Genomic DNA, 13,814 nt, shown 5'->3' with positions numbered 1-13,814 from the left:
AGGGTTGTACCTTCACCCACTAGAGCAACACCTCGACCTTAGTGCATCGTACAGTTCAGTTCAGTTTCTACTTACAGGAATGCTGAAAAATCTTATGAATTGTAAAATTTCTTCGTGTTGTAGCTGTCACGAGCAGCAATGATTATTAATGCGAGCATAATTTCCATTTCTATCAAAAGCAAAGCAGCCGGCATGTACATTATTTAATTGGTTTTATTTATTTAATTTATTTAATTTATTTAATTTTATTTATTTGCCTCTAGGGCTTTATTATAAGTAACTTACAACTTATTCTTGAGATATAATTAACCTTGCATAACAAATTTATTTATTTCCAGTAACTCACTTGTTATACGAACAGCCTCTTATTCAGATAACTTTCTTTTAATGTAATATTAAATTACATTTTAACTTTTTATATGAACTAGTCAAGGACCGGTAGCAATCTGCCGAGTGCACTGGAATTCAAAGATTTTCCGAAAACTCTTATTTGATGATCCTATTCAATCCCAAATGCGTACTTACAGAAGAGACAATCTTGGTATGCCCAACATTCCGCTTTGCGCTCTTGTGGTCTTCTTGAGTCTTTAAAATCTTCTTCTATTTGGCGTAACATCGCGGACATGCCGGCAGGCCTATACAGGCTTTCGAGACTTTATTCATTACCATGTAGCCTGATAGTCAATCCTTGCTACGGGGGGACGGTACATTCTGAGCTCTATATGGTTACCGTAGGCATCCTTTCCTATCCCCTTGGACGCACTACACTTCCATTGTGTTTTTCTGCAGTCGATTGCTCTTCCTAACGCACAGTATGTTGCTACCATGTCGCGCAATGAGTGGCATGTCACCTTCAGTGACAAATCAACCATAATGCGGACTAAAAAACCGCATGACGCCCCGTGGCCGAAGGAGACCCGGAGGTCAGTAGCTTAGCTTCTGTCTGCGAGTAATTTGTTGAAGTTTTACATTCATACTATCGAGATTCACGTCCATCACCCTGCTCGAAGCTTCAACTCGGCCTTTTTCCTGTAACCGCTATGGTTCTTAACTCGTCTTACTAGACCACTTCCACTCTAATGTCCTGTCTCCATATTTTAATTCAGCGTAATTTTCACAGGAGCATAGCTAAAGAGTGTCCTCAACGATGAGTGAAAAAGATTTTCTGATAAGTTGTCTGCGGAACTGTATAAAATGACCTGGAAATATGAGTGACGAGAGTGTGGCTAAACTAACGTTTACCTTAACTACAAACAAAGAATGCTTAGATTTATGTTCTTGGTATAGTTAAATTTGCATGTTTCCGAAAAAAAAACTCGCATCTGCCGACGGTAACTCGAACGGGAACGCCGATTGCCAAAATGAACGAAATGTCCGTTTGAGTGAAAAGCCTGAATATGTTAGCGAACAATTCAACGATAGTGGTTAAGAAGAGGTTAAGAAATTATTGCCAAACTCTGTATTTATTTGCTTATTTTTATGTTCTTGTATTTTATTGCCTCCAAAACCGACGAAGAATTTACTTTTCCATAAAACATATCAGCTTCTACAAATATAACGTGATTATTGCCTTTGCTCACATCTATCGTTGTGAAATTGTACATGCATACACTACGCTAAAATCACAAAAGTGGCAACTACACACACACATGCAATGTGTCATAGGATAATAGAAGCAGGGTGGGGTGTAAAGATATCTTGAGATCATTTCTGGTGGGAAAGCGAGAGAACGCTTAAACGCAGGTCGGTTCATTAACACTCAAAACCACAGCCCAAATGGTCCGCATTAGATTGCCAGTACGTCCGATATGGTGGACACGTTGTCGCCGGTCATATTGTGTTCATCTTGAAACCGAGCATACCGCACGTGTGGCGATGGCTGTGTACGTGCTCTGGACGGTACGGTCTGTAGCTCATCGGCCAGACGCAGAACGGCTTTGCGCCTCCGGTACGCTACAGTTAACACGACCAGCGTTAGCGCAGCAACAGCCAGTGCTGCAACGACCGTATATCCGAGCGAAGAACCGCCATCGATCGGTTGGTCTGATTATTGGAGGAGCCGGTTTCGTTACCGCCCTGAAGAAGAGCGCTCGGTCCATTCTGGTGAGCGATGGACGTGTTCGGTGACGGTACGATAGGAAAGGTTTCCGCACGTTCGGTCGCGTTGTCTGGCAGAGTCACCATATCGCTTTCGGTAGCAGTTACAACATCGGACGTAATCACGGTCGGGCGCACGCTTGTTGCCGGTGACGTAGACATGAGATCGGGCTCCGAACTCACCACATTGGAAGTGTTTGCTGGTTCGGGAGCGACTGTAGACTGGAGACCGCTTGTCGAGAACATTGCATAGGGTTCCGTTGATGAGTATCCACTGGACTCCTCGATTGGGGCTGGTTCTGTTCGTTTGAGATTCTGGAAGCAGAAGTTAAACATAAACAAGGTCTTAAGTATCGCATTTCACAGTTCCTTATCGTTCGAGGTCACCACCTAAGGTATGCTAGCTTGGTACAATTACACCGCACTTCATCCGTGGCCGTTTCGACGGTAGTGCAGTCCCTGCCGCTCCATACACCGTTGCCCACGTTTGACACTGAAAACATTGCAAGAGTTTGAGTTAGTTGCCCCTTGGTTGGTTGCTGTTTCCAACACTCCAAGTGCATACATACCGTCACGTTCGGCAGCCGGCGTCCGTCCAGCGACCACAGAAAGTAGTCATTTCTCCAGTCCACCAGCGTCCACATGCCGCCCTTCTCCACCGACAGCACGAACGCTTCGTAGAAGCCCAGGTCCAGCTCGTGCGCTTGCTCGGCCCGCTCGACAAACAGATCGCGGGCGTAGTATACGCGCCCCAGACAGAAATACTCCGTCTCGGGGAAGGCGTCCAGAAGCCGGCCGCGGCCGGCGGGAGTGCTGAGCAGCACGTGGTTCGGAATCGGCACGTGGCCAACGTTCATTTCCGCAACGCTACGGTAGCGATTCACCTCCAGCGTAAGCAGCTGGCCCACAAAAACGTAGTGCGGCTCCAGCGCGCAATAGTTCCGGGCGGCCTGATGCACGAAGCTTAACAAACTCGTACGTGCCTGCCGCGCAACGGACACGTTTTTCGATACAGTTAAGCTCTCCATCAGTAGCAGCTTGGTGTTGAGTTTGCTCGCACCTCCGACAATTGAGGGCGCTGGTGCGGAGCGTTTCGGCCTTGGTGACGCGTCCATTAGCTCCAGCAACTGCTCAAACAGCGCGTGATTGTTCGCCTCCTCCAGATCGAGCAGGGGCTTTGCCTGCACGATGAACTCCTGGATTGCGGCCTCGGACAGGTACGCCGTTTCCGCGTACACCTTGCGGATGTGCGCAATGGATTGCTGCAACTGCTCGACGAACCGGCGGTACGCGCCGTCGTACTGGGGCGAGTGCCGGTTGCGCAACGTTATCAGCAGCTCGAATGCATTTTCAACGCATCGCGATAGTTGAGCCGATCAAAAAATGCCTCCACCGATTCCAGCGCCCACAGTACAGCTTCCGCCGATGGTTCAGCCCCGGGAAGCACGCAAGCGTCCGGACCGATGATCTTCGAACAGGCGCCGCGTGAATCGCACACGACCGCGTACGTTCCGACGCAACCAGTTTTACTGTACGGAAGAACCGTTTCGGCCGATGTTATCTCGCAGTAGGTGGCCACGTGTACGTCCACACCGTCGGCCACGTACCAGAAGCTGTATCGCAACGGGTAGTCCAGTTCGGTGTCCTTCGCGATCCCGGTCGCCAGCTTGTACACGGTGTCTAGGGCCGTTCCATTCGCTTCCGGGGTCAACACCATCGGTAGCACCGCTTCCGGTGCTCCGTTTGTCTCCAGCACGAACGTCCAGTGGCTTTTGATCGGTTCGCGTGAAGCTTGTGGTCCGCCCGGTTTGCTATCGTCGATCGGTTCGGGGCAGACCGTTTCCAGGCGCAATTTATAGCGCGCGTTCGGTTCCAGCCCCTTCCACGGTCCGGTAAGCGATCGACCCGGAATGGACAATGGCACATCCTTCACGACCGTATCGTTCCCATAGTCCACCAGCTCGGCAAGAAAGTTTTCCTCCACATCGCGTATGAACAGACCACCCAAGGTGCGGCCGTTCGGCAGCTGCGCGGGATCGAAATACGCAAAGCCGCCCTCCTCCTTCAGCACGGTCCAGTTGGAGTAACAGTTCGGCACGAGTCCGGCCACGCTCACGAGCAGCTCGAACGGTTCCCCGGCAACGGCCGGATACTGAGACCACTGGAGCACGCGAACCGCGGGTGTAACCTTCGGATGAACCACCAACAGCGACGTCCACCGTGGTTCGGATTCCCGTTCCTCCCCGCGGCAATGGAGGCCTGCACAACGTACTGACCCTCCTTGTAGAAGGTTACCAGTGCCTCGCCATCGCTCACCTCGAACGTGTCGTCACAATTGCCGTCCGCATTCGAGCTCTGGCAGGACCACACCATCCCCTCCCCGCCACCGGACACGTACGATCGCACCCGCACGGTTTGATCAATGCCGACCACGGCATCGACGGGAAACAGAACAGCTGTTGGGACACGGCGCAAAACGCGCACCGTCATGCGTGCCCTCGCAATCATTTCATCCACACTGGACGTCGAATACACCCGCACCTCGATGTCGTACGCCTGGCCGGGAAGCAACGTACCCGCCGGCACGGTAAGCGTCTTGGAGCGTTCCATCGCAACCGCCAGCGGTTCGCTGTCGTTGCGCCCTCCGTCCTCGGCGATGGTCCAGCGATAGAAGTAATCCACCCGCCGGACACAAAATATGAGCTGCGCCGTCACGAGATAGTCCACGTCCGCGTACGTCCGCTCGGCGCCCAGCATTACCAGCGACACGTCGTTACCGCCCCGCGTGGACCCACCGTGCTCGAACGAGGCACCCTGGTCCGCGTCCCGGTAGGTCATAGTAAAGTTTTGCTCCTCGCTCTCCACGCCGGCCGCATCGAGCGCGACCACGCCGAACGTGTACACTACGCCCGGTACCAGCTCGTCCGTACCGATCGTCATCTGTCCGCGCTGCGCGATCACGTCCCGTTCGCGCCGGACACGCTGCTCGAGCTGGCGTACGGCCCGCCACAGCCCGACCGTATGCCGCTGGCTGATGAATGCGGTGTCGCCCAGCAGCGTAAAGTACGTTTTCACCCGGTAGTGCAGCTGCTGCCCGCCATTCGTTTGAAAGCTGTCACGGAAAAAAGGGATAGCGCACAGTAAGGCACGGTTTGCGAGGAGAAAGTGGCAGGAAGCAGTGGGCACTCCATAATGAAATCAATAATTTATGCGCTTCTGCGCCGCAAGGACACCTTCCCCCATCATCCCCCCCTACGCTCCAATCCAAAGCGTGTCTTACCCGATCGTTAGGTGGCGTGCGGATGCGGATTGTGTGAAATTCCCACCGGTGACACCACCGGCCGCTGCACCGCTACTATCGGTCGTGCTGCCATGACCTTGGGCCGGATTACAGATAAACTCGGGTGCTATTATGCGAAACGTTGGTTTTTCCTGCTGGAAAACAAAGCAAAGAAAGCGAACCTTATTGATTGCTGTGTACTAACAGGCTTGGCAAAAAGGGCTGATAACTCACCGCTAACGATCGTTCGATCCATGCCAAGCAAACCACCCACCATAGCACCGGTCCTATTAACGCTGCGTAGGACCGCTTCATGTCTCGTCTGTGTTAATTACTCTTCCCGTTCAGTGCACCATTCCCACAGTCACAGGTCCTAGGCTCCTCTGCCAGTAGTAGGCCAACTGCACTCTTCAAGGCCGTCCGAGCGACTGAACGCGTTGTTTTTCGTTTCGTTGCTAGCAAGGCGCCAACCACCAAACGCGCCGGGAGTGTTGCGATGCAATTGTTAAAATAAACGGCAGGAACCACATGACACGCAAACGGTGACGCCGTACCGTCACAAACAATCCTGGGCGAGACCTGTTGGGTGTCGTTTGAGCGCTTTACAAACACAAGTGAAGTCCGTCGAAGGACCCACATAAACCACCCAACCACGTTACTTCGGCCGGAATCGATTGCTGGCGTTTGTACCAGCGCTCTCCGTGTGACGGACCGACTGACCGACCGACCGACCGCCAACGAACGAACGAACGATCTGAAATAACACACACACATACACTCACTAACGCTAATCGCACAGGTACGCGTAAGGCTCAAATTGTCCGCTCTCAGCGCCAGCAGAGGATTGTTTAAAGACCCGCCAAAGGGCTAGGATGGAATCGATTCGAAACTCGCTTGCTTCTCTAACTAGTCGATTTGACTGTGTTGACTGTGCACTAATGCTTACGATTGCAACACTGCTGCTGCTGCTACAACTGCATGTGCATCGAACAGCGAGGAACAAACTGATGTGATTTCAACACAAACATACTCTGGCCGTTTTGATGTTGTTGGTCCTGTTTTGCTTTGTCCCTTTTCGCTTATCCTTAACATCCATCTACGACACCGTAGAGTAGTTGGCGAACGACCGCCGGGTCCTCTCTGTCGAAAAGGATCCTTTTTGTTGTTTTTCCTTTGCTCGTTTTGAGTCCGTGGGTGCGGGTGCGGGTGAACTACATCCTTTCCTTTGGTTTTGTCTGTGTGTTTGTGTGTTGTCGTTCGTTTCTTCAGCCATACGCACCCCAGAGCGAATGGATGTAATCCGAGCGGTCCATAGTGGTCCATCCATCCTTGTTGCCTCTGTCCTGTTTTACGTCTTGGCAAATTAAGCCCACGACCGATGGATGTATGTATGTATGTGTGTGTATGTGTGTGTGTGTGTGTGTGTGTGTGTGTGTGTGTGTGTGTGTGTGTGTGTGTGTGTGTGTGTGTGTGTGTGACCTTTTTATCCAAACATTTGTTTGTCCCATTTCGATACATATCGCTCAGAACCAGGGCAGAAGATCCGTGGGAGAAAGAGTGAATAATAAACAAAAACCCTCTGGCTAAGAATGGCGAGAAGAAGGAGAAAAAAAAACGAAAAACAGAACTACAAATCAGTGCAGGCAAAAAATGGCCATTATGCCGGTGGACGAGCGGAGGAAGCACAGCTGGAACGGAGGACCCTCCCTCGCACCCTACCACAGCTGCGGTGCACAAATGCAGCTGCGGGCGGGCGTAGGTGCCGTGCACTTCGGTGTCCTGCGGGCTGTGTGTTTCGTTTTCATCGCGGATGCGTCTGGCCTGCAGATGATGAGCGAACGTGCCAGGAGACGATGGCTAGGGTTAGGCTTGAAACGGAATATCCTTTCCCTCTATGCACTGTCTTTCTTGTTTGCAAACATAAACAGTACATGTGTGTGTTGGTCAAAATGGTACAGTTATTATCCAAAACTCTCCTGAAAACAATGTATTCGCCAACACAACGAAACTGTTCAACGTTAGAAATAAAGCATTGTATCTAGCAAAAAAATATAAAATAATGTATCTCTATTTAAATTAACCCTGCACGAGATACTTCTCGCTGCACTATACACACGTAAGCAGTCATACTATCAAAAGCATTTGCTATTGAGTACCGGGTGCAGATGAGAATTGACCGTACCGTCTATCGCAGGGGTCTCCAAACTTTTCAGTTCGCGGGCCGCATTGCTTCACAATGAATCTTGTTGAGGGCCATTTTGACGCTACCTTTAGAATGAGTGAAAGTTCAAATCTCGTTTTAATAAGAAAATATTATTGAAATATATCAAATTTCTGCAGCTTTCTTTATTGAATCTTGAATTTCATCTTTCAGAAGTAAAGAAAATAATCTGTTAGAAAAGAAAGCTATTTAATTTAACCTTAGCCCAGTCCTCGCGGGCCGCATTAAAGGCGCTTGAGGTGCATGCGGCCCGCGGGCCGTAGTTTGGAGACCCCTGGTCTATCGTATAGTGGGCTCGGCTTTCAATGACTTATTTATTACGATAGCAGGATAGTCTGTCCTACGTATGGGAGGCACGTTCCATTCGGTACTTGAACTCATGACGGTCATTTTGTTAAGTCGTACGAGTTGACGAGTTTACCACCAGACCGGCCCAAACGCATTTTTGTTATGCATTTTAAATGCATTTTTTACTACTGCTACTCACCACTAGATGGCGCCACGAGCAGACTCATGCACGGGCAGAATTGTGGCTGTGTTTAATAAATCGCAGTCAAACGGTGTGAATGTATATCATTTAAAACATCATAATACACTAGATTTATTTGTTGACGGCATAAAGACCATAAAGATGGCTTAAAAGTTAAGGTTTCTACGTTGACGTTATACCACGCAATCGGATCGGAGTCACAGCCCCAAAGCTACCAAGGGACGGAACTTCTCGGACGGGGAAGACACAACCTGTGAGATTTCTCATACCTGAAGACACCACCGTACGTCCTTGGATATCGATGTGAGGTTTAGTCCGTTATCGTGGAGACGAGCTCCAAAAGAAATCGTATTCCTCGGATGATTATACTACATTCCAAATGCTTTTAGCGTGTATAACCAAGGTTGTCGAAAGGCGGTTGACAATATGGTTTTAAAAATAGTTGAGAAATAGCATAACATTGTTACTCGTTCATAACAATTCCATTTTGTGACTTTGGTAATTTTCGGAATTTTGTCATTTAAACACACTAAAGTGTAGCGGTTATAAATGACACGGCTATATAAAGCGGTTTTATTTCAAATGTTCTACGCATTTGTCGTATGGCAGACTGTGGCATTGCACAAGAACACTTCACGAAGCTTGGAGGAGGACATGTGAAGTACGTCGGAAGAAAATCCTTGTAACGGGAGCACAAGGTACGGAATCGATTTCCAATTGGCGACTAGGAGGAGCCGGCACAGCTACGTTGCATTTGTTTATATAATTATTTATTTACAACCATGTTTAGGCCGAAGCGAAACGAACGAAGCAATGTAGCATGTATCCTTTCCAATCACATTTATCAGCAACTAACCTGAATAATTAAAAAAAAAAACATTTGAAACTTAGCATACAATAGAGCATATGTAACGATAAAACCAACTATAATTTTCGAATAGAATCATTATCTCAGAGCGAAATAAATATGTAACGGCCCGGTACTTGAACCTCCAGTGAGGTGATTGTTTGTAAATAACGTTTAATTTCCACAAATAAAAGCATAAACTCCTCACAAGATCACTGCCATTGAAGGTATTTTCCCACCGCGCTTCGAAAAGATGCTCCGATAAGATGCTCCGAAATGCATCAAAGCTGAGAAAGGCCCACAATCACACATGCCTTCCTGCTTCCATCTTCTTACTAGGATTTTCCATCGAAAGGCTCACACACACAAATTCTCTCCACCTCCCATAATCTGTCGAAGGTCAGACGTTTCAATTCGAAGCCGTCCCACAGCAGATGGGAAACGGTATTAACGAACACTGATAAGGTTTTTATAAAACGAGCATCTTCGCTGGCTTTTCGGATCATTCCGCTAGTGAAAGTCGCGATCATAACAGTGTTCTACGGTTTCTTTTTTTCGAAAATGGCAAAATGGGCCGTATTTGGCATAATCTTTCTGATAGGCTTATTTAGCGAGGAGCTAAGGATAACGTCAGCCGAAAAGCTGCAACTCGTCTATCAATGGTCACAGCTAAAGTCCAGCAACAGTAGCGATGGTAAGGCTAAGCGGCGCACGGTAGCTCTGAAGCATGTTCATCAGTTGAGGTTTTTATGTTGTGCGAACTGTTTTGCAGCATCGCAAAATGTAGTATTCACGGCCAATTCTGTCCCAGCCGATGAGGACACGTTCAACGCGTATGGCAATCTGCCGATGGGTGTCACCCATCACAAGGGATTCCTGTACGTTACGATTCCACGGCGCCGTCCGGGCATTCCGGCCACCTTGAACGTCATCGACATGGCACGCAATCCATCGGCAAACAATCCGACGCTGGATCCGTATCCTAACCTATTGGTGAACTCACTGCGGGTAATTGGCATTATCGAATCATTGGAGCTGTGTATTATACTCACTCATCCTCCCATTTCTCCATTACAGAGGATTTCACCGCCGATCCGAAACGCATCATCTCTGTTTACCGCACGCAGGTGGATCGTTGCGATCGGCTCTGGTTCGTCGATACGGGATATCTCGAGTATCCGGGCGGTGCAGGCCGCAGGTGCAGCGTCCCGCCCTATGGGTCATCGATCTTACCATCAATCGGAGTGTACGACGGTTCGAAATTCCACCGGAAATGGTCGAGTTTGGTTACGGCATTCCCAACATCGAGGTGGACGTCGATGATCGCGATTGTAGCCGTGCTTACGCGTACATTCCCGACTACGAGTGGCGTCGGCTGTACGTGTACGGACTGGCCGAGGGTCGGATGTGGCGGTTTGAGCACAACTACTTCTCCTTTGAACCACGGTACGGTGACTTCAATGTGGCCGGTCAACAGTTCACCTGGTACGATGGTATCTTTTCCGTGGCGGTCGGTGGACGGTGGGAAAATAGTGCTGCCGAGCGTACCGTGTATCTGCACGCAATGGCTTCCGTCAGTGAGATTGCCGTTTCGAATCGGGTTCTACAGAACGAAACGATGGCGCAGCTCGGCAGTGGGGCGTACAGGCGTGCCTTTCACCATCTTGGCGCCCGTGGACCGAACACGCAAAGCTCGAGCCACGCGTACGATCCGCGCACGGGAGTGCTTTTCTATGCGGAAATCAACCGGAATGCGATTGGTTGCTGGAACACGCCACAAGCAATTCACACCGGAAAACCACGGCATAGTGCATCTGGACAACGAGGAAATGATTTATCCTGCAGATTTAAGGGTAAGTTACGTTATGGACAAACGAATGTTGATCGAAAACAGTAGTTTAATAATTTTGAATCGTTACAATGATCATCATCAACAACAACAGATTGACAGTGACGGTGATGTGTGGGTCATTTCGAATCGGCTGCCCATCTGGATCTACTCCCAGCTGAACCGGACCGAAGTGAACTACCGAATTTGGCGCCAATCGGCGTCTCGTGCCGTTGCTGGAACAGTATGTGCATAATACCTTGCCGAACACACACGACCTTACTACGATGATAAAGAGCTGTTTCTTTCCACACGTACCCCCAATACGTCGTTGTAAGAGATAAGAACAGTCAGCTGCTTGTTAAAAAGAAAGAACATAAACCTACGAACTCGTGGGTCATTTATTTGCCATGAGGTGTTACTGCGCCGCTTTGAGAAACCCACTAATTTTTACCACACTACGAGACGACTATGAGCACTCAGAACTAAAATCTTACGTCAAGAGAAATCACTTTGTTTTGTCCTAAAAATGTCTAAAGAATGCGTGTCTACTGAGCGAATGGATTCGTATAAGAATGGAAAAAACGCCTTTACCTTACTTTCTGCTCTGTTTAGTTTTTGTTCACTGAAAGAAGGGCCTGTATAAGTGTTTCCGCCTCTTTCTTGATTTCGTCTGCTGCTTGTCTAATAATTCGTATCAAAACTACCACCCGCAAAACCCGTACAAGCATACAATTTAAATCCTTTGTTTGTTACAATCAGCCTTTTAAGAAAAGTGTGGTATGTGTGCTTGAAGAGTTTCGAGACTGCCAAATGAGCACAACTCGCCTCGTTGCTTACCGTCGCTCAGTTCCGCGTTACATGTTAATATGGAGCTGCACACAAACATACATACACTCACACACACGCACACACACGCACACACTTACACACACACACATATAGTAGATATACTAATCAGTAGGTTCACACAGAGCTTTGTGCTAGTATACAGCCTTTTTGTTTACTTTTTGTTACGTTTTGTTTTGTGCTATTTTTGCATTACCTTCCTCAGTGGTATCCTTCAAAAGAGCATCAATCGTACTGATTTTGATAAGGAACAATAAAATGTATAAAACCTAGAACATTTTTTACTAATTATTCAACAAATTGCCGAATCATTAAACCAAAACAATTACAAATTGCTCTACATTGCACGCCACCTGCACGCAGTTCAGTTTAAACAGTTTAAAACGATATCCCTATACTATGCTTTTGCGTAGAGTAGCGGCTCATTTGAATACGGAACCAGATGAAGGTAATTTTTTGTTTACTCCAAATTTCTACATTGTCCAGTATCTACTATAGGCGCATTATCGTAAATGTCGTTTAAGTTCTAGCTCACAAATTTGCACTAATCGTTTACTGCGTAGGAAATTGTTGTGCTCATTTCCCGTTTGCCCTTTTTTTAAAACGCACACCACGCATTCGCACACGCGCGCATTACGCTGCCATTGCGAAGATACATCACATATCGGTTTTGTTATTTCAATATGACTCGCTTACATATTTTGCACACTCGCTTGTTTGTTTGGGCCAAGTGTTTTCCTACAAAACAAAACTACTACAATAATTTGCTGCACTAATTTCGATCGCGATGATAGTAAGTAGTAATGTTGTTGGTATACGTTGTATAGAGTAGTGTACTAGGTATGTGGTGTAATAGTATTGGAATTGGATTTAGTATTCGTCCCATCAGGACCACATTACTTTATGTCCTGGTTAGTATTGCAAACTGTCTCGTTATAGTGTGTTTCTGCCTCGTAATTCTATTTCTATTCGACAATTGCGCTTTGTATACACTGTCGCACATGTTGCCTACACTTCCCCAGTATAATAGGTCCGACTAACTTGGCGTATATTTTCTAATAAAAAACAGAGATGAGTGATGGTATTTCCCTGCTTCACTTCTGTAGCGTTTCTCAAACTACAAAGACACGTTGTTGGTCGATAAGAGTTGCCTATTGCACAATAAAATCCTTGTGGCCACGTAGAGATTTGAGCTGCTTTTTCAGCTTGGTTACCAAATCCGCTGGTTGTACCTGTACAGATGAAAATGTTGTTAAAAAACACAATACCGCACAGTTGCACTTGAACACTCCAATAACAACATACCAGTATTGATATATCCCGTCCAACCGCGTTCAAACGATCACGTATTTCGTTCTCTTTAAAGAACAAATTCAACGGCCGGCCGTTGATTTCGGTCAACACCCAAAATGTTAGCGACAATCCGTCACACGATTTTGCCTGTAAGAAACGAGATTGTCCATGCACGTGCACGTTTAGTGGTAATTATAATACATCCCAGAATGCTTTCTGCCACGTCACTCACCTTCGGGGCAATCCATGCCGAGCGGCCAAACTGTTCGGAACAACGTCCACGATGGTGGCTGTGTTACCGTCCCGTATCAGACCCAAACACTGTCCATCGATCTCCCGTCGTATGGCGTACACACGGCCGAATGGAACACGGCGAATGATAAGCTCAACCTGCAAACAAGCAAACGAGAAATCAGCTCCCGCAATTTGATGCCTTAGTGCGCGTAGTGCGCCTTTCGTGCACCACTTACAAACAAACCCGGTGCCGCCCGGATAGCTTTGTGTGCTTCTGCTGCGGACGCGATCGCAACACCGGCCACGCTGATCATCTGATCGCCAATGTGAAGCGCATTGTACAGTACCGGATGTTCCTTTTGTTTCCATCCCGCCACCCATACGGCACCGAACGCATCAACGAGCCCGATGGAATTGATGCAGTCCTTGCGCCGCAACTGCAAGCGTACGCCGCCCGGATGCATCATTTCGCGGCGCAACTGGAACACTTGCTGCTCCCGCAGTGTCAGCTTCCGGTTTCCTGCAGCGGATGCCGGTGTTCCATGGGTTACTAGCCCGTTGGCTCCGATCAACTGACTACCCTCGGGCACGTTTATTAGCTGATGATGATGCGGTCGAAATGGTTGCGGCGGCGACTGTAACCTTCCGGGACCCATGCCAGGTCCAGCGGCACCC

General features: G+C 48.3%; 1 protein-coding gene and 2 pseudogenes across 1 annotated transcript; 1 reads left to right on the top strand and 2 right to left on the bottom strand.

Moving 5' to 3' along the window:
• Nucleotides 1-628: 628 nt before the first annotated feature.
• LOC121601610 lies at nt 629-6,116 on the bottom strand. The gene is given in 8 exon segments (XM_041930436.1): nt 629-2,043; nt 2,154-2,412; nt 2,516-2,590; nt 2,667-3,445; nt 3,448-4,340; nt 4,343-5,209; nt 5,378-5,532; nt 5,612-6,116. Coding segments are annotated over 8 exon segments (3,366 nt in total). The 5' UTR covers nt 5,693-6,116; the 3' UTR covers nt 629-1,786.
• A 3,359-nt stretch (nt 6,117-9,475) lies between these two features.
• Nucleotides 9,476-11,686, top strand: LOC121601614 (annotated as a pseudogene).
• A 983-nt stretch (nt 11,687-12,669) lies between these two features.
• Nucleotides 12,670-13,795, bottom strand: LOC121601609 (annotated as a pseudogene).
• Between the last annotated feature and the right edge of the window lie 19 nt (nt 13,796-13,814).

This window comes from Anopheles merus, unplaced genomic scaffold (genome assembly GCF_017562075.2).
Source record: "Anopheles merus strain MAF unplaced genomic scaffold, AmerM5.1 LNR4000125, whole genome shotgun sequence".
In the NCBI taxonomy this organism is placed as follows: domain Eukaryota; kingdom Metazoa; phylum Arthropoda; class Insecta; order Diptera; family Culicidae; genus Anopheles; species Anopheles merus.
The sequence above is the reverse complement of the archived record's forward strand: the minus strand, read 5'-3'. Positions and strand labels throughout refer to the sequence as shown.